General features: G+C 37.1%; 1 protein-coding gene across 1 annotated transcript in view; it reads left to right on the top strand.

The window, feature by feature from the left end:
• CCDC180 (coiled-coil domain containing 180) overlaps nt 1–21,384 on the top strand; it is a 118,582-nt gene that overhangs the window by 6,278 nt on the left and 90,920 nt on the right. Inside the window, exons 4-11 of the mRNA XM_027869669.1 lie at nt 553–641; nt 9,076–9,185; nt 9,807–9,935; nt 10,097–10,207; nt 12,717–12,812; nt 16,268–16,431; nt 17,110–17,229; nt 18,725–18,804. Of these exons, the coding sequence (XP_027725470.1) occupies nt 553–641; nt 9,076–9,185; nt 9,807–9,935; nt 10,097–10,207; nt 12,717–12,812; nt 16,268–16,431; nt 17,110–17,229; nt 18,725–18,804 (899 nt within the window). The remainder of the gene's footprint in view (nt 1–552; nt 642–9,075; nt 9,186–9,806; nt 9,936–10,096; nt 10,208–12,716; nt 12,813–16,267; nt 16,432–17,109; nt 17,230–18,724; nt 18,805–21,384) is intronic.

The following is a 21,384-nucleotide window of genomic DNA, read 5'->3' on the forward strand; positions in this document are numbered from 1 at the left end:
GAAAGAAAGAAAGAAAGAAAGAAAGAAAGAAAGAAAGAAAGAAAGAAGGAAAGGAAGGAAGGAAGGAAGGAAGGAAGGAAGGAAGGAAGGAAGAAAATGAAGAAAGGAAGAAAAAGAAAGAAGAAAGATAGACAAAGTCTTTATTTTGCTTACTATTTGCCAGGCAACATGCTAAGCTCTGAAGATGGAGATACAAGTAAGCAAGGATTCTCTACCCTTAGGGAGCTTCCATTCTAATATAGGGAAGACACCATATAAAGGGGAGCCTGAAAGGGAGCCAGGCTACATGTGCTCTGGCATAGTTAGGAGCTGGTGGCCAGGAAGTGAGGTCAATACTAAGTTAGGGGCAAGACTGAGAAGGGATGAAGGAAGTAGTGGAAGTGGCATGGTCCAATAGCTGAACACTGATCCAATAGGCTTTTAATATCCTTATTGGGATAGGTGCTGCAATAGTTATCTTCTAGTTGATAATCTTATAAGTTTGGGAGAATTATTATTTAAAATTTCAGTGATTGTTTGGGGTTCAAACTTTCTCTTGTTCATTGATTTCAGGGAAATCCAAACAGCTACCATTAAAAAGAGTCGAGAAACTGAAGATGTGATTGCAGCCCGAGAAGTGAGAGGCCTAAGTGACTTTATTGGTAAGCTAAAGATTTTGTGACTAACCTGTTTCCTATGTCTTCCTAATTTACCTCTTGTAGGAGACCTGCTTGAAAACATATACATATTTAGTGATTTTGTAAGATCTTCTGAGATGAAACTATTCACATACAGTGCCAAGCTCTCAATATGGAGACACATGTAAGCAAGCAAAACAGCAATCCCTGCCCTCAAGGAACTTATATTCTAGCAGGGAAAACAACATATAAATTGGGTCATATATCATCTGATCAGATATTGGTTATGATAACTTACTGTGTCCAGCTTTAAACACAAAATATCAGCTGTGTTAGAGTTACAAATATGCAGCAATACTTGATGAACGTGATTTATTTTTGGGTCTCATAAGAATTAAGGTCATTTTAAAAGCATTAGTTTCTAGATTATGGACTGAGAGTAAAACTGAAATATTTATCTTCAATCTGTTTTGTCTTCCATGTGACAATCTCTAGGAGTTCAGAGATAACTGGCTTTTAAAAAATAATTTGTATTGATATCTTTTGTTTTTATATCCCTTAAACTTACTTTTGAGAGCTCCACCCTTCCCAGAGAACCAGCCTTTAGAATAAAAAATATGTCCAAAGGAAAAAGAAAGAAGAGGAAAAACAATCAGAAAACTGATTAATATATTTAAAAAATCTGAAAATATATTCAAAATTCCATACTTGTGGAACTCTACCATTGCAAAGGATTTAGGGGAGGTGTCTTTTTGTATTTCTTCTTTAAAACCATGCTTGTTCTTAGCAATTTTGCAACATTGACTCTTGATTGTGTTGTGGTGGTGGTTCTTTCTATTTACATTGGTGAGGTCATTGTGTACATTGTTTCCTTTGCTCTGCTTCCTTCAGTCTACATCAGTTCATGGAAGTCATGCTTCTCTATAGTCATCATATGCATCATTTCTTGGAGCACAGTAATATTCCATTACAGATAACTGGGTTTTTGTTAGAAGTCTTGATTTACAGTTTCTTAGTTTTGGAAATCCCATCAATCTTTATTGTTTTAAATATGGCAGACTTTATTAAAAATTATTAAAAATTTATTAAAAATAGCTGCGATTAGAGCTAAGATGACAGATCAGAGGCAACTCTAAACTTTCTCAACATTCCCTAAAATAATGCCTCAAATCAAGTTTTGGAGCTGCAGAACCAACAAAAGGTCAGGGTGAAACATTTTTCCAGTGTAAGATGACTTAGGAGGTCAGAAGAAAAGCTTTGTGACACTGGAATGGAAGTCTATTTGGAGCCCACACATGAGGTATCAGCAACAGTGGTCATAGCAGCAGCAGCAACTTTGGGAGCTCTCAGCCTGGAGATTGTAAAGGTGTTGGACAGCTGGTCAGAAAGAGATTACAGGGGACACTTTGCTGGAACTGAGTACAGCTGGCACTGATTGGCAACTCTATGCCCATACACAGTTCTGGGTCACAGTTCCAGGGTACAGAGGAACATTGGGAGTCAATTACAAGGCAGCAAGGGTCTGAGTCACAGTTCCATGGCAAAGAGGACTGCTAGCTAGCACTTGCTGCTTCAGGGGACCACAGGCCCTTCCTGGATAAAGACCAGAGTGCAGACCAGGACAGCACACCTCTCCCAAGATCATGGCACTTTGGAAGCACCAAAAACTTGCAGATCCCCCAAACTAGCTCAGAAAAAAGCAGCACAAAAAAACCTGAAGCTTGGGACAGTGCTTCCCCATTCCCAGGTGAGCAGAACTCAACTTTAATATAAAGTTTGGAGTCAAGATATAGATTGGAAAAATGAGCAAACAGCAGCAGCAACAACAACAATAAAGAATTTGACAGCCCCCCCCCCCCAAAAAAAGCTACTGGAGTGGCAGGGAAGAGCAAGACATAAACTCAGAAGAAGGCAACAATGTGAAAACAGCTACAAAGAGTCTCAAAGAGAAATCTCAATTCAACCCAAGCCTAATAAGAATTCCTGGAAGAATTAAAGAAAGTGATAAGAGTGGTAGAGGAAAAATTGGGAAAAGAAATGATAGTGATACAGGAAAATTATGAAAAAAGAATTAACAACTTGGAAAAGAGGCGCAAGAAATACTGAAAAAAATAACATCTTAAAAAGCAGAATTGACTAAATGGAAAAAGAGGTACAAAAGCTCACTGAAGAAAAGAATTTCTTAAAAATTAGAACTGGGCAAGTGGAAACTAATGATTCCATGAAACATTAAGAAACAATAAAACAAAGGCAAAAGAGTGAAAAAAATAGAAGAAAATGTGAAACATTTCATAGGAAAAACAACTGAATGGAAACTAGATCCAGGAGAGATAATTTAAGAATTATTAGATTACCTGAAAGCCATGATCAAAGAAAGAGCCTAAGACATCATATTTCAGAAAATTATCAAGAAAACTGCCCTGATATCTTAGATCCAGAGAGTAAAATAGAAATTGAAAGAATCCACCAATCACCTCCTGAAAGATCCCAAAATGAAAAAACCCAGTAATAACATAATCAAATTCCATAGCTCCCAGGTCATGGAGAAAATACTTCAGGTGATCACAAAGAAATAATTCAAATATTGTGGAGCCACAGTCAGGATTACACAAGATTTAGCAGCTTCCACCTTAAAGGAATGGAGGGCTCAGAATATGATATTCTGGGAGGCAGAGGAGTTAGGATTACAACCAAAAATAACCTACTCAGCAAAACTGAGTATAATCCTTCAGGGGAAAAATGAGCATTTATTTAAATAGAGGACTTACAAGCATTCCTGATGAAAAGGCAAGAATAGAAAGTTTGACATTTATACAAAAACTCAAGAGAAATATAAAAAGATAAACATGAAAGAATAATCATAAGGGTCTCAATAAAGTTAAACTATTTACATTCCCATATGGGAAGATGACATATGTAACACCTAAGAACTTTATTTTTATTAGGGAAGTTAAAAGTAATTTATATAGACAGAGGGCGTGGATGTAAGGCAATTATGTTGGAAAGATCTCAAAAAATGAAGGGATGAGAAAGAGAAATGCATTGGGAGAAGGGGAAGGGAGAGGCAGACTGAAGAAAATTTTCTTACAAAGAAGAGGCACACAAGGAAAAGCTTTTTCAGTGGACTGTAAAATGGGGGGAGGCAGTGGGCAAAGCTTGAACCTCAATTTTATTAGAATTGGTTCAAAGAGGGAAGAATATATATGCACTCTCAGTTGTGTATAGAAATGTCACTTACCCAATAAAGAAATAGGAGGGTAAGGGGATAAGAGAAAGGAGGGGATGATAAAAGGGAAGGCAGATTAAGGGAAGCAGTGGTTAGAAGCAAAATAAACTTTTCAGGAGAGATAGGGTAAAAAGAGAAAGAGAAGAAATGGAAGAAAATAAGATGAAAGGAAAAAGACAGTAATCATAATTGTGAATGTAAATTGGATGAGAAATGGATAGCAGAATGGATTAGAAACTAGAATCCAACAATATGTTGTGTACAAAAGACACACTTGAAACAGAAAGACATACACAGAGTCAAAATAAAGGGCTGGAGCAGAATATAATATACTTCAGTGAAAGGGCAGTAATCATGATCTCAGATACAGCAAAAGCCAAAATAGACCTAATTAAAAGGGATAATTAGAAGCACCATGACAATGAAGTAATTCAGATTTTTTTATAGCAAGTTTCTCTGATAAAAGCCTCATTTCTCAAATATATACTGAGTATAGAACTAAGTCAAATTTATAAAAATAAGAGCCATTCCCCAGTTGATAAATGGTCAAAGGATATTAGCAGGCAGTTTTCAGAAGAAGAAATCAAAGCTGCCTATAGTCATATGAAAAAATCCTCTAAATTACTATTCATTAGAGAAAGACAAATTAAAACAACTTTGAAGTACCACCACACACTATCAGAAATGATAAATGCTGGAGGGGATGAGGGAAAAATAGGTGTACTGTTGGTGAAGTAGTGAACTGGTCCAACTAATCTGGAAAACAATTTGGAACTAGGCCCAAAGGGCTATAAAACTGTGCATATCCTTTGACCCAGCCATACCACTATCCCCTGTACCCATAAAGAGATCAAAGGAAAAGGAAAAGGACCTATATGTACAAAAATATTTATAGCAACTCTTTTTGTGGTAGCAAAGAGTTGGAAATTGAGGAGATGCTCATCATTTGGGGAATGGCTGAAAAAGTTGTGGCACATGATTGTAAAGGAGTTCTATTGTGCTGTGGGAAATGATAAGGGGAGTGGTTTCAGAAAAACATGGCAAGATCTATATGAAATGATATAAAATGAAGTGAGAAGAACTGGGAGATCATTGTGCACAGTAACAGCAATGTTGTAATGATGATCGACTGTGAAAAACTTAGTTACTCTAATCAATACAATAATCCAAGACAGTTTCAAAGGACTCATAATGAAAAAATGCTATTCACCTCCCAGAGAGAAAACTGATAAACTCTGAGTACAAATTGAAATATAATTTTCTCACTTTATTTTTCTTGCTTTTTTTGTGATATGGCTAATATGGAAATATATTTTGCATGATTTCACAGGTGTAATTGATGTCATATTGCTTATCTTCTTAGTGGATGATGGAAGGGGTAGGAAAGAGGGAGAATTTGGAAACAATCTTTTTCCTTTTTTAAAATTAATTTATTTTGATTTATTAATAATCACTTCCATATGTTTTTGAGTTTAAAATTTTTCTCCCCCTTCCTCCCCACCACCCTCCCCAAGACAGTGCACAATCTGATATAGGCTGTACATATACATTCCTATTAAGCATATTTTCACATTAGTGATGTTGTAAGTAATAATTAGCACTAGTAGGAGGAACACCAGAAAGAGGAAACAAAACTCAACAGAAGAAAAAAAATGGCAAATAGTATGCTTCGATCTGCATTCGAACTCCATAGTTCTTTCTTTGGATGTGGATAGCATTTTCCATCACAAGGCCTTTGGAGATGTCTTAGATCCCTGTATTGCTGGGAAGGGTTAAGTTTATCAATATTAGTCATTGCACAACATGGCTGTTACTGTAGACAATGTTCTCCTGGTTCTGCTCACTTCACTCAGCATCAGACCATACAAGTCTTTCCAGGTTTTTCTGAAGCCAGTCTGTTCATCATTTCTTATAGCACAATAGTCTTCCATTACATTCATACACCACAACTTATTCAGCCATTCTCAAATTAATGGGCATCCTCTCAATTTCCAATTCATTGCCACCACAAAAAGAGCTGCTATATTTTTGTACATGTGGGTCCTTTTCCCATTTGTATGATCTCTTTGGGATATAGCCCCAGAAGTGCTATTGCTGGGTCAAAGGGTATGCACATTTTTCTAGCCCTTTAGGCATAGTTCCAAATTGCTCTCCAAAATGGTTGGAACATTTCACAACTCCACCAATAATGCATTAGTGTTCCAATTTTCCCACGTCTTCTCCAACTTTTATCATTTTCTTATTTTGTCATCTTGGCCAATCTGATAGGTGTGATGGGGTACCTCAGAGTTGTTTTGATTTGCATTTCTCTAATCAATAGTGATTTAGAGCATTTTTTCATATGACTATAGATGGCTTTAATTTCTTCATCTGAGAACTGCCTGTTCATATCCTTTGACCATTTATCAATTGGGGAATGACTTGTATTCTTATAAATTTGACTTAATTCTCTATATATTTTAGAAATGAGGCCCTTATCAGAGAGACTGGTTGTAAAAATTCTTTCCCAATTTTCTACCTTCCTTCTAATCTTAGTTGCATTGTCTTTGTGCAAAAACTTTTCAATTTAATGTAATCAAAGTTATCCATTTTGCTTTTCATAATGTTCTCTATCTCCTGTTTGGTCATGAATTCTTCTGTTTTCCATAAATCTGATAGGTAAACTATTCCTTGCTCTCCCAGCTTGCTTCCAGTATCAGCCTTTATATCTAAATCATGAACCCATTTTTACTTTATTTTGGCATATGGTGTGAGATTTTGGTCAATGCCTAGTTTCTGCCATATTCTTTTCCAGTTTTCCCAGCAGTTTTTTTCAAGAAGTGGGTTCTTATCCCAGAAGCTGGGATCTTTGGGTTTATCAAATAATAGATTACTATAGTCATTGACTACTTTGTCTTGCATACTTAACCTATTCCACTGATCAACCACTCTATTTCTTAACCAGTACCAAGAAGTTTTGATGATTGCTGTTTTATAATACAATTTAAGATCTGGAATGGCTAGGCCACCTTCCCCTGCATTTCTTTTCATTAGTTCCCTTGATATTCTGGACCTTTTGTTCTTCCAAATGAATCTTGTTATTATTTTTTCTAACTCTATAAAATAATTTTTTGGTAGTTTGATTGGTATGGCACTGAATAAGTAAATTAGCTTAGGTAGAATTGTCATTTTTATTATATCGGCCTACCCATGAGCAACTGATGTTTTTCCAGTTATTTAGATCTGACTTTATTTGTGTGAAAGTGTTTTGTTATTGTGTTCATATAGTTCCTGGTTTGTTTCAGGAGGTAGACTTCTAAATATTTTATAATGTCTATAGTAAGTTTAAATGGAATTTCTCTTTCTATCTCTTGCTGTTGGGCTTTGTTGATAATATATAGAAATGCCAATGATTTGGAAGCAAAATTTTTTAAAAATGTTAAAAATAAATAATAAACTTAAAAATATTTTTAAAAAGTTTAATCTAAAAAAAACATAGCTGATTTATCCTATAAAAGACTTTTCAGTTTTCCTCATGTAATTCATTTGTGGTAATTCTTGCAACTTGAGATTTAAGTTGATTCAAATTTAGGCTTTTTCATCTATGGAATTTATCAAGTTAGACATTTCTCTTCCGCACTTCTACCCCAGAGGAAAAGCACAAAGGAACAGCTAAAAACAATGGGAAAAGATTGAGAGCAATTTGCTGGCCATCTTTTATAGACCAGCACAGATAGGTGGTTCTTCTGACAAGAATCTGACTAGAAACCCTGATCAATTGCCCTCTGATAATCCTTCTGAGATTCCTATCAACGAAGTAGTGCCATTCATAGAAACCCTTTCCCTGGAAGACACAAAGAAGAGGCTTCATCTTGGGACAACTTAATCAGAGATTGTACTTGATCCTTAAATGAGGTGTCAATGGACATTTTTTATACTCTCTAAGGACACATTTTTCTGATCACAGACAAAGACATTCATCGCCCTGTAAGCTCATTGAGTTGATTGGGGAATTCCCCTGAGTACCTCACCTCCCCATACCCAAGAAAATCCACAGTATAACTCACAGCCTCAGGAAAGATGCAGGAGAGACTGCATAGTTCAGTGAAAAAATTACTAGATTTGGAGAAGGAATATCTAGGCTTTGATCTTGTTCTGCTACTTACCAGCTGTGTGACCTTAGGAAGTCCCTTAACCATCCTGGGCTTCGGTTTTCTCATCAAAATCAGGGAGGTGGACGAGATGATTCTGAGGCCCTCTTTAGCTCCAAATCTATGATCTCATGAAACTCTGGCAGATGCCATCAAGACTGAAAAGCTTTAATTATAGGCCCAATGACAAATCATGAAAGGACTAGTATAGTTAAATTTGGCGAGGCACATTATCATGTTGGTTACACAGTTATGAGTTTTTCCAGTCATAGCATTTCACAAAGACCATACTCCTAAGACATAGAGGAAATGTGTCCATGGAGGGATGTTTCATACTGAGAAACTGTAGAGCCTATTCAAGGAACTAAGACTAAAATATGTATTCTTCCTCTAGAAGCTGTCAAACTCTAGAATATTGTCTCCCATTTATTTTTGCAATTAATGGTTATATTTATTATTCCTAAGTAAACATTTATTATGGCCAAAGGGAAATAACTTGTATTAGATTAAGAGTGAATTTTTTGATTTCCCCCCAAAAGAAGAAGACTCTACGAGAATGAAACAAATATTAAAACCCCGAGAGTACAAATGACTGGCAGTTGAATGGATATCGTGTCAGTCAAAAGATAGAAGGTTTGGGGTGTGATCTTTTGAATTTTATATGTATCAAAAAGAATTTGCTGGTGTCTAGTTGCATTAATTGTATGTTCTTTGGTGATAATGGTACATAATAGTTCCATCAGTAACGTTTGAGTTATATTAGTTTTTATTCTTCCAAATTAAGGCCCATAAAATTTTAAGATCTCAGTCTTTGCCTGTGAAACTACCTATTTCCTTGGAATTCTGGGAAGTTACATCATCAGAAAGCATAATGAACACTTCCATTGAATATATAGTCCCATGTATAGTGGGTATTTGCTAAATTAATTATTTCAATGCAGATGAATAGTGATTATTGCCATCTGAACTTCATATATAGAATAAAACAGTCTCCCTTTTCTAATTCTGAAGTTGTGGCATTAAGCATCTTTGCTGGACCTTGTTTCCATTCTGCCTCTGACACATCTCTCTATTAACCTATCTTCTCTGCTTTCTTTTATAGTTCCCGAGAAGATTAATAGTGACATCATTCAGCGGCTAGATAACCGAAAAAGACTCGTCTGTGAGGCCAATTTGAGAAATTTACAGAAAGAAATATCACAGATTGGGATGGTGAGATTTCATACCTCTCCTCCCACCTCCCAATCTATCCTACATGCTGATACCAGATTAATCAGCCTAAAACATTACTTTGTACAAATTGCCCCAAACTTTGATGGCTCCCCACTATTAAAGTCCAATCTCCTCAGCCTGGCATTTAGGACATTCCTGCATTCATCTACAGCATTACTCACACTTTTCCTTTGAGGAATGCATTTCTCTCCTTCTCAGCTATGGCAACCCTGCCTTTTTACTATTTTGCCTTCAAGGTCCAGTCCAATTTCTAGCCTTTTCCTGGGAGGATTTCCTGCCTAGTCCTCTATAATCTCTTTTTCCTCTGAATTTCTAAAGTAAATGTTGTGTGTACGCTCATTGAGCACTTAGCATACTGTATCTTGTATTGCTATTTATTTTTCTATAAGACACATTAGCTTTCTGACTCTGGGCAGGTCACTTCACCTCTCTGTGCCTCAGTTTCCTTAATCTGTGAAATGAGGGAAGTTTGGGATTTGATGACCTCTAGGGTCTAATCTGTGATGCTGTGATCCCATGAATATGGATGGACCAGCTAAAGAATGGAGGCCAAGTTATGTGTGGTATTTGATAGCTAATAGCATTCTTTGCTTATTTAAGGAGATGGAATCTCTTATCAAGAAGCCTGGAGAGGAGCTTTTGACAAAACTGTCAGATAATGATGAAAGTATTGACGTTCTCTTCAAAGAAATTGAAGATAATATAGAATTGGAAACTTTCAAAATTCAGGTAAGAGGATAGGTTACAGGCCTCAGCCTGCTGTGGCTACCTTGCCCTCCCCATTGGCCTTCAGACCCTGCTGCTTCCTCTAGGGTCCTACCACACATGTTACATTTATGTCTTTTTACTTGGCATGTTTCTGTTAACCTGCCATAAACTACACTTTGCAGAATTTGTGCGAACTATGGGATGAGTTAAGCAAGAAATTCATAAATAGAAGAAAATGGATTAAAAATTTTGATGAGAGACTGAAAAAACTTGAAGCCTGCAGAGCTGAGAAAGTGAGTTAAAGTTTACATGGTTTCTTTCTATGTCAAGTCTTACTGTTGCTGTGGTGATTTTATTCAGAAGCAACATGGCATAATGGATAATAGGGTGCTAGACTTAGAGATAAGAAGACCTGAGTTCAAATCCTGACTCAGATGCTTGCTGTCTGACCCTGGACAAGTCACTTAATGTCTCTCAGATTCAGTTTCTTCATCTGTAAAATGAGAATAATTATATCCTTAGTACTTATCTAGCAAGATGTTTAGGGTTTTTTATTATTATTTTATTTTTAATTAAATTTTATTTTAGACTCAAACACCAGAACACAAATACAGAATAGAGAAAAGAAAAAGAAAAAACATATCATAAACTTAAATATTGGAACTTAATTACAAAGTAAGAAAAGGGGAAAAAAAGCATGTCATGTGCATAGCAGAACACAGGAGAGGATTCAAAATATGTAACAATAAATTTTCATTTCAAGAAAGCCTGTATGATAAATACTACACTTTGTGTTGAGAGCGGTCCATCTTTTCTTTGCTTCCTTGTAAGTTTTCTTTTGTTCTGTGCCGCGTACACTCGTTTTACTGTGTTCTTTTTTTCTCCTCTCCCCTCCCCCCAGAAGACTGCAATTGAATGTGGATATATTTCTCTATAGCTATAGATAAATACATATACATATACATATATACACATACATACTTACATAGACATATACTTTCCCAAACAAATTCTACTCCTGATCTTTGTTTTTATGTTTGTGTGTATCTCTTGTTTCCTATCCTACCTGACTCTTCTACTTTATTTCTACCAGCTATTTTGCCCTTCTATTACTTAGCCTACCTGCCTCCAAGGATCACTCCCCTATCCTCCCATTCCCATAAATCTAAACACCCTTTTATAGTCCCCTATAACGTTCCCTCATCATCTCTTCTAGAGATCCTTCCCTACTCCTTCCCCTCTCCCTATCTGTTCACCGTTTTATTTCTTCTAAATTTAGAAGACTTTTATACTCTTCTAAATATATGCATATTGTTTCCTCTTAAACCCATTCCCAATGAAAGTAGTTATCAGAACTACCAGCCCTCATCCCTCATCTAATTCCCCTGTATCGATTCTTCCTCTTGAACCTCATTTGTATAACATAATTACTCTTTTTAGCTGTTCCTAAATGGTTTTACTTTTTAAAGTCATATCATACTCAGGTCCACCTCAATCTTTCTTATGAGCTACCCAGTTATTAATAAGAGTCTTAGACCTTGTTTTGCATTTTACATATTTAAAAAATAAATGGTCTGTCCTTATTGAATCCCTTGTAATCAGTCTTTGGTATATATCTTATGTTTCTCTTGGCTCTTGTATGTTAAATCTTCTATTAAGTTCAGGGTTTGTTTTTTTTTTTTTTTAAACAAAAAAAAGTCTGACATTGATCAAATGTCATTTTTTTTCATCCAGGATTATGCTTAACTTTGCTGAGTATGATATTTTTGGCCTGAGCCCCAGTTCTGTTGCTCTTTGATATATAGTGTTCCAAGACCTGCAGTCTTTTAACATCTCCACTGCTAGGTCTTGTGTGATTCTAATTGTGGCACCATCATATTGAAATTTTTTTTTTTTGTTGCTTTTAGTATTTTATCCTTGAGCTGGAGGTTTCAGAATTTGACTATAATATTCCTTTGAGTTTTCCTCATAGGATCTCTTTTAAGTGGTGATCAATGGATTTTCTTCTATTTCTACTTCCCCCCCCCCTTTGTTCTAATGCTTCAGGACAATTTTCTTTAATTATTTCTTGTATTATTGTGTCAAAATTCTTTTTTTGATCTTAGCTTTCAGTCAATTCAATTATTTTCATGTTCTATCTTCTTCATCTGTTCTCTAGATCTGTTGTTTTTCTTATTAGATGTTTTACTTTCCCTTCTATTTTTTCATTATTCATATTTTGTTTAATTATTTCTTGATCTCTTATAATTTTGCTGGCTTCACCTTGCCCAATTCTAATTTTCAAGATGTCATTTTCTTCCTTAAGATTCTGGGGAATCTTTTCTAATTGGTTGACTTTCCTTTCATAGTCTTCTTGTTTTTCTCAGATTATTCTTATTCTTATTATTTTTTTAGTTTTTCCTCCATCTCTCTCATTTGATTTTTAAAGTCTTTTTTTAAGTTTTTCTGTCAATTCTTTTTGGGCAGGTGACCATTTGGTGTTGCTCTTTGGAATAGAAGGGGGTTTCTTTGCTTCAATATCCTCCTCTGAAGATGAACCCCGGTCTTCTCTATTCCCATAATAGCTTTCTATGTTTGGATTCTTTCTCTTTTGCCTTTGCATTTTTGGTAGTAATAGCTTAATTTTTATAATCACTTCTAGCCCTGGGATATGGGGGATGGTGCCGGGTTGTTGTTGTTTTTTTAAATGAGATAGTGCTTTGCAAAATGTTAAAGCAGTATATAAAAGACAATTGTAATTTTAAAATTAATATTCCATGATAAATTAAGAGTGTATTCACAATGTTGCTTTTTAACCTCCAGTTAGGGAAAGTGCTGAAGAAATACATGGAAATTTTAAAAAATAATGCCTACCTCCTCTACCCTGATGTTGAAAGGCTGATTCATAAAGAAGCTATGGTAAGTTAATCTTCATAGGAGGTAATAACTTTCAGGGAGAACATCTAAGTCAAAAGACATACTAGTTCCTCATTGCACATCTCTGTTACTACTAGAGAAATAAGCTGTTCTATATTAGTGAATTTTCCAGAGGACTAATAATAAAAATAATAATATTTATATAGTGCTTATTATGTGCCAGACACTGTGCTAAGCACTTTACAATTATTATCTCATTAGATCCTCACCACAACCCTGGGCAGTAGGTGCTATTATTATCCTCATTTTACAGATGAGAAAACTGAGGCAAATGGGTTAAGGAACATTCCCAGGGTCACACAGCTAGTAAGTAAGTGTCTGAGGCTGAGTTTGAACTTGGGTCTTCCTGACTCCGGTCCCAGTACTCTATCCACAGCACCACCACCTAACCCACCCCCATTCTAGATATCAACACATTGTTTTAACTATGTGGGATGGATATTCTTCTAAATTACATGTGCGCGCGCGCATACACACATACAATACATACCTGTCTTCTTAGAGTATTTTTGTTGTTGTTGTTAATGTTCAGGCCTATGTTTTCATTGGTATAGGGAAGTCCTGGTGGGGAAATTCCCTCTACCAGTGCAGATCAGCTCAACTTAGAGTCTTAGAGAGTTGTCTGGGAGCTCTAAATGGGAAAGTGACTTACTCAGCCTCTTCCTGACCCTGAGACTAGCTCTCTAGCCACTACAACACACTGCCCCTTAGGTTCTTGTGGAGTTTGCTCAACATAATTTCACCCTTTCACACTGGACATCATTACAAACACCAATTCTGCACTGTGGGGGGCTACTGAGATTCATAGAGTTATTCATCCCTATGCTAAATGGGCTTATATGGCTGTGATTTGTTTTTTTAGTTCTTGTGTCTCCTTTTTATAGTTTTTCTATCTCCTTCCACATTATACTAGCTTTTACCTCCTGCTGCTGCCAATAAAGAAGTTCTTGGCAGGGTTGGAGGGAGGGCCTCCTTGTACATAGATGGTACTTAATATGCGGTTGTTCGATTGAATTAAATTGAGTTAGCTGTGCCTGCTTCCAGCACCTCACCCCTCTTACACTTTTATAATTTGTTGCTTCTAAATCTGCTGTGGACTAGGAAGTCTATCACCAAGTTTGTTATAATTTTGTGTAAAATAAAAGCGAATAGGTTTCAAATGAGGGCCTGAACAGCTTCACTTATGAATAAAATGTATGTCCTTCTACCTTGGCTTTTTAGAGGACACTCTTGCTACTTTTTTAGTCTTAGCTGCATTCTAGTTAAGTCACATTCTTCAGAGAAGTGAAAAGTTACTACAATATACACATATCTGTAAATATATACATACATGTAAATATATATACATATGTAGAAATATATGTGTAAATATGCATATATTCACAATATAAATATGCATACACATCACATATATATGGGTATGGTTGTTTTTGCCCATGTAGGTTATGTATATCCACATGGGTCTGTCTACAAGTGGCTGCCAGGGAAGCCAAAATAAACATCACTAGTGTCTTCTGCCCGTGACCTTCTCGCAGGGAAACTTTGATTACCGCCAGGAGGGAAATTGTCCAGAAGCTGGCCGCTCTGCTCTCCTCAGTACCCAGGAGGGTGCTGGGCCAGAATTCTATTCATCTGCTCCCTTAAATATTCTTAATCTAGGGGATGTAATTTTTAGGTTCAAGATACACTCCTGATTGCTATTCATTAATAGAAAAAGAGTACTGCAAGCTATATATCCAAGGCTTGACCCCTTCCCCCCTAGATGTCAATTCTATAATGAACACAACATAGGAGATAGCAAAGAAATCCATTTGTCCAAGTTGGTAGCAAATCATACACATGAGAATATGTACTAGACAATATACAGAGTAAATGAGCTTTCCTGTTGGAAGCAAAATAACTCAGCTCAACCAAGACCATCTCAGATTTCACCCAACGGGCTTATTCCTTGAACTCTGTAATACAGCAAGTTAGGAATAAGGACATGATAAAGACTGCAAGTTTCTCTCATGTTGACTTTTTCCCAGAGTCTATCTCTCCCTTCAGCAACCTGAAGAGAGATTGAATTCACTTATCTTCTCTCTCGATGCTGGAAGCCAGAAAAGTCCAGGATCTCTCTCTCCTCCCACTCTCACCAGCTCCACCCTTCATGCAGACTCAGAGCATTGATTTCTCCCAATGAGGAGAAAGTCCCATACGTGAAATTTGTTCTTTAAGCCAGGGTTACATACATACATACGTACTTATATACATATGTATATATGTGTCCATGGATATATATGTATGTATCCTTTTATAATATGCATACACATAAATATATATTTATGGATATGTGTGTGTATGTAGATAGAAGTTTCTGTTTTTCTTTGTTCGATATCAGTTCTATTAATCATGATCATTCCTTTTACTGTTATCTTCGGTTAATACCAAAAACTATAAGCATCTTTGAGACAGAAACTTGTTAATTTAATTTATTTTACATAGGGGGAAAAGTTTAAAAAATAAACAAAAAGAGTTTGCTTAATTTCTTGTTTTTCCTTCCTTTCTTCCTTCATGCAGCATGATGTAGTAAAAAGCACTCTGGACATGGAGTCTGGGGAGACCTGGGTCCAAATCCTACCTCTGATACTAATGTGGTTGTAGTAACAATTATTTAATTTCTGTGAGTCTCAACTTGTTTATCTATAAAATGGGAATAATAATAGCCTATAGTACTTACCTCACAGTGTTGTTGTGAGGTTGAAATGAGATAATGTATGTGACCCATGTTGCAAGTCTTAAAGCCTCCTATAAATATAAGCCTTCCTTCCTTCCTTCCTTCCTTCCTTCCTTCCTTCCTTCCTTCCCTCCTTTCTTTCTCCCTTCTTTCCTTCCTTCCTTCCTTTCTCCCTTCTTTCCTTCCCTCCCTCCTTCCCTCCTTTCTTCTTTCCTCCCTCTCTCCTTCCTCCCCTACTGTGTTCAAAGCCTCATACTAAGTTTCATGAAGACTACAGAGAAAGACAAGACACGCCTGCCTTCACAAAATTTTCTGAATTAAATAATTAGCTTTGACAATAAATACAAATCAACATAAAATGTTGCAGAACAGCAAGAGACCCAGAGTACTGGTGACATGGTGCAGTGGAAAGAACACTGGATTTGGACTCAGGATGACCTAGGTTCAAATCCCGGCTCTGTCACTTACTTCCTGTGTGACCTTAGGCAAGTCACATATCCTCTCTTGGCCTCATAAAAATGAAGGGATTGGAATATATGACCTCAGTTTCTTTATCTGTAAATGAGAGGGTTGAGTAGAAGTGCAGTGAGGTACTAAGGTCCCTTCCAATTTGAATTCAGTGGTACCATAGATGTGGCACCATATGGTACCAACTCTGGGAGTTCAGAGAGGGAGAGCTTTGTATAAACCAAGATCACCGTTTCCCATCTAACCTTTTCAGATCATAAACCAAGCCCTACTGGGAAATCAAAGAGCCATTGCTAAACTGTTTGTTAATCTGGTGGAGTCTAACCTAAAGCAGGAAATCAGTAACCACCACAAGTGGCAAGATCTGATGAAATTCTGGAAGAACATGAAGAAAGAATCAATGATTCGGAATTTCAGGTCTGAAACCTTATTAATAGCAAATTCTGGAGCCTTGAATAGCACTTGCACAATGATTCAAGCTCTCTATGCTTTTGGTTGTGAGGCAAGGCTTTCATTTAGAAAAAGGAATAAATACATTATGCCAGGATTTCTAAAGCATAATAAAAACTGCCCTTTTGGATGGGGATGGGGTGGGGTAAGGGGAGATGTACATAACATTCTTTTTTAAAAATTCAATTTTATTTTATTTTTTGTTCCAAATTCTCTCTCTCCCACTTCCCTTTACCTCTTCCACTGAGAAAGCAAGGAAAACAAAGCTTGATGTATAGTAAAGCAAAACAAATCTTCACATTAGCCATGTCAAAAAAGGAGAAAACTTCATTCTGAGTCCATCACCTGGATAGCATGTACATTACATTCTTTGTTCATTTGCATATGTAGTTATTTTAGATGTAAAAATGATCATATTGAAGATAGTCTGCTTATTAAAATACAGGGGAAGCAAAGCCCTTAGACATTTATTTTATGCTCAAATTAGAAATTCCTTATGGTCAGAGCCTAATCTGGGAATTAGGTAATAGGTGAGAAAGTGATGGTTGATTTTTTTATATTTCTGGGGATTATATTTAAAAGCTGCTTTCTTTCCTTTACTTTGATTCCCCCTCATTCCTCCCCAAATATTTTTGTGTCCTTTAGGGAATTCATGGAAAGTGAGAAGATCCAGCATCCTCCATCTGTAAAGCTAGAAATGGATATCATGATAAGGGAGCTGGAAAGATTAAACCAAAAGCGGATCAAAATTCTCAACTCATTTAGGTATGGAGAGTGGTGAGCAAAATTTCCTCTTTTGAGTGTAGTTAAACAATCTGAACCACTCACTAATAAGTGAAGAGAAACAATTCATTCTGAGGTAGAGAAGAGCAAGGAAAGGATGAGAGGATGAATATAAAGAATTCTAGAGGATGTTTCTAACTTCAAGATTTTTCCTTTATATTTACAAGCTAGTTCTCAAGGAAGTAGCATGCAATGGGACTCAGGAGATTGGAAGTGGTGAGTGTTCCTCACCCCCCTCTTTCAATCAGGCTGATGCCCTGGTGCAAATGCACTGACTATTTTTGTTAATGATGACACAGGGGAGGAGGAGGAGGAGGAGGAGGAGGAAGAGGAGGAGGAGAAAAAAGGAGGAGAAACAAGAAGGGGGGGAGGGGGAGGGGGAGGGGGAGGAAGAAAGAGGAGGAGGAGAAGGAGAAGGAGAAGGAGGAGAAGGAAGAAGAGGAGGAGACCATCACCATTCTGCTCCAAAAGACAGAACTGTTTACCAGGGCTAATCACGATTGGGTAGGTTCAATGAAATCTGCAGTTTTAGATTTCTGGAATTCAGATTCTATCATTTTGGATTTCTGAAATTCTGTAACTTGGTGCAGGAAGTATTGGAGGTGGGGTGTGTTTGGGTCACTTTCTGGCCCCTTGAGGCCACACTATAAAGGTAAAGAAGGTTGAAAGGAAGGAAGGAAACATTTATTAAGCACCTACTATGTGTCAGGCACTGTGCTAAATACTTTACAAATATTAATTCATTTGATCCTTAAAACAATCCTGGCAAGTAGGTGCTATTATTAGCCCTGCTTTACAGTTGAGGAAACTGAGATAAACAGAGTTGAAATGGCTTTTCCTGGGTCACATAGCTACTAAGCCTCTGAGGCTGGTTTTGAACTCAGATCTTCCTGACTCCAGGCCCAGCACCCTATACCTGGTCAACAGTTCTGTCTATTAGACTACAGTAGTGCCTCCTATAAAAAAACAACAAAGACTTGTGGCATAATAGACTGATACAGCCAGTAAATTTGTACCAGAGCACCTGCCTGATTGGGAGACAGGGTGAAGAAAACCCACCACTCCCAACTCCCTGGGCCTCACTACATATGACTTCCTGGGGAACTAAGGGAATGCAGAAGCACTTGGGAATCTTGGACCGAATCCAAGACTGCTGGGTCACCACTAGTTGAACTTCTTCCAAAAGGCATAGTGCCGGGGGCCGCATGTGGCCTTCTAGGTCCTTGGGTGCAGCCTTTTGACTGAGTCCAAGTTTTACAGAACAAATCCATTTATTAAGGGGATGTGTTCTGTGAAGTTTGGATTCGAAGGGCTGCACTTGAGGACCTAGAGGGCCACATGTGGCCTCGAGGCCGTAGGTTCCCCACCCCTGGAGTTCAGTCCATTTTATTCAGATGCTATTTGATTCCATAAGCATGGCTATAAATTATATTGTGAAAGTACATGTCCCTTTGAAGCTTGGTTCTCCTTTCCCCAGTGATGCTCTGCCTCCAGCCTACACAAGAGACGGCTTGAATCGATGGTATGCTTCTCTTCAGGCTTCCAATAAAGCCTTAGGTAAGTGACAACATTGGGGAGCTAAGACTTTGGGAGTTTTTCTTGACGACTCTATTCAAGAAGAGCAGAGAGACGAATGATTTAGGGAAAGGGTCTTAGCCTCGGAGGCGGGAGGCCACTTAGTATTTGTGTGACCTTGTAAAATGAGGGGCAGATCTCTAAAGTTCCTCCTAAGTTTCAATCTAGAAGCCTACAAGCCCCTGCTCTGTGGCTTATTAGCCAATTATTTAAAATCTTTGGGCTTCTCCTTCTTCATCTGTAAAATGAAGAAATTGTTCACTTGGCCGTGTCAAACTTTCTGAGCCTTAATTTCCTCATTCATTCAATGGAAAGGATAGAATTACTCGCCCTGCCTGCTTCACAAGAGTATTGTGAGGGTCAGATGAGTTCTGTGTGTGTGTGTATGTACGTGTGCGTGTCGTGCCTGTGAAAGCACTTTGTAAACTACAAAGTCACATAAAATATAAGGTATTATTAATAAATGCCAACTACCCCAGAGAAGGAAAAGCTGCAGTAGCAGACTAGGAGCCACCATAATCTGGGCCCACCACAGTAACCTCTGCAACATTTTTAGAGCCTGGGAACTTTACTCTTCGTCTTCCAGTCACCACTATTCCCAATGCTTCTCTTGTTTTTCTCTCTGTTCCTGTGTTAATCAATAGTCAGCCCTTGAGATCAAGCTGTCTCCAGCCCCTGTTTCATCCTCATCCTCCTCAGTCTGACCCCACTCACCCATGTCCCACTCCAAACATGCCTACTTTTTTTTCTTTTTTTTGAATTTTAGACAAATGCTAAAACTTAAATACATGATAAGAAAAGAAAAAGAAACATTATAAACTTAAATATAAAATAAGAAAAACAAAAAATGTCACGTGCACAGCAGAACATAGGAGAGGATTTAAATTATATAGCGATAACTTTTCTTTCAAGAAAGCCTCTATATTAAATACTGTGCGTTATGTTGAAAGCTGTCCATCTTTTCTTTGTTTCCTTGTAGGTTTTCTTTTATTCTCTGCTGTACACTTTTTACTTTGTTCTTTTTTCCCCCTCCCTCCCCCCTACCCATCACCCTAAGGCTACAGTTAAGCATTGGATATATTTATATATAGGTATTGATATATACATACACTTATACATACATACACACACATATATATATGAATACATACATATACTTTCCTTAAGAGATTCTATTCCTAATCTTTGTTTTTATGTTTGTGCATATCTCTTTATTTTTCCTATCTCTCCTAACTCCTCTGCTTTACTTCTACCTGCTACCTCACCCTCCTATTACTTAACCTACCCCCACTCCAGCAATCCCTCCCTTATCCTCCCATTCCCCTAAATGTAAACTCCCTTCTAAATCCCCCTTTTAACCTATTCCCACAGCCTCCCCTCTAAAGATCCCTCCTTTATCCTCTCCCCCCTCCACCACCCCTGAGAATTTTATTTCTTTCTAAATTTAGAAGACTTATATACTCTTCTAAATGTAAATGTATTTTCCCCTCTTAAACCCGTTCCCAGTGAGAGTAGGTTTTCAGAACTAACAGCCCTTCTCCCCCATCTAATTCCTCTGTATTGGTTCTTCCTCTTGCACCTCATTTGTAAAAGATAATTACTCTTTTTTTTGTGTGTGTGTGAGGCAATTGGGGTTAAGCGACTTGCCCAGGTTGGATCTGAACTCAGGTCCTCCTTACTCCAGGGCCAGTGCTCTAGCCACTGCACCACCTAGCAGCCCCCAAGATAGTTACTCTTTTAGCTGTCTTGTGTGGTTTTACTTTTTGAAGTCATATCATACTTGGGTCTACCCCAATCTCCTTTATAAGCTGCCTAATTACTAGTAGCAATCTTAGACATAGGTTTTACATTTTTCATACATGAAAGGTAAACATTCTATTCTTATTTAATCCCTTGTAATTGGTCATTGGTATGTACCTTATGTTTTTGTATGTTAAATCTTCTATTGAGTTCAGGATTTTTTTTAAAAGTCTGACAATTGATCAAAAGTCCATTTTTTTTTCATTCAGAATTATGCTTAGCTTTGCTAGGCATTATATTTTCAACAGGAAACCCAGTTCTTTTGCTCTTTGATATACAGTGTTCCAAGACCTATGATCTTTTAGTGTTGCCACTGCTAGGACTTGTGTGAGCCTAATTGTGGTACTATCATATGTAAATTGTTTTTTTCTTGTTGCTGGTAATATTTTGCCCTTGATCTGGGGGTTTCAAAATTTGACTATAATATTCCTGTGAGTTTTCCTCGCAAGATCTCTTTCAGGTGGTGATAAGTGGATTTTTCTATTTCTACTTTTCCCTCTTGTTCTAATGCTTCAGGACAATTTTCTTTAATTATTTCTTGTAGTATTGTATCAAGATTCTTTTTTCGATCAGAACTTTCAGGTAGTTCAATTATTCTTATGTTTTCTCTTTTTGATCTGTTCTGTGGATTCACAGTTTTTCTGATGAGATGTTTCACATTCTTTTCTTTTTTTTCTTTTTATATTTTTTTTTATTTCTTCATCTTTTATAACTTCGCTGGCTTCCTCTTGACCAATTCTCATTTTCTTTTCTTTTCTTTTC

Source organism: Vombatus ursinus, unplaced genomic scaffold (genome assembly GCF_900497805.2).
Source record: "Vombatus ursinus unplaced genomic scaffold, bare-nosed wombat genome assembly UNPS02014793.1, whole genome shotgun sequence".
Lineage (NCBI taxonomy): Eukaryota > Metazoa > Chordata > Mammalia > Diprotodontia > Vombatidae > Vombatus > Vombatus ursinus.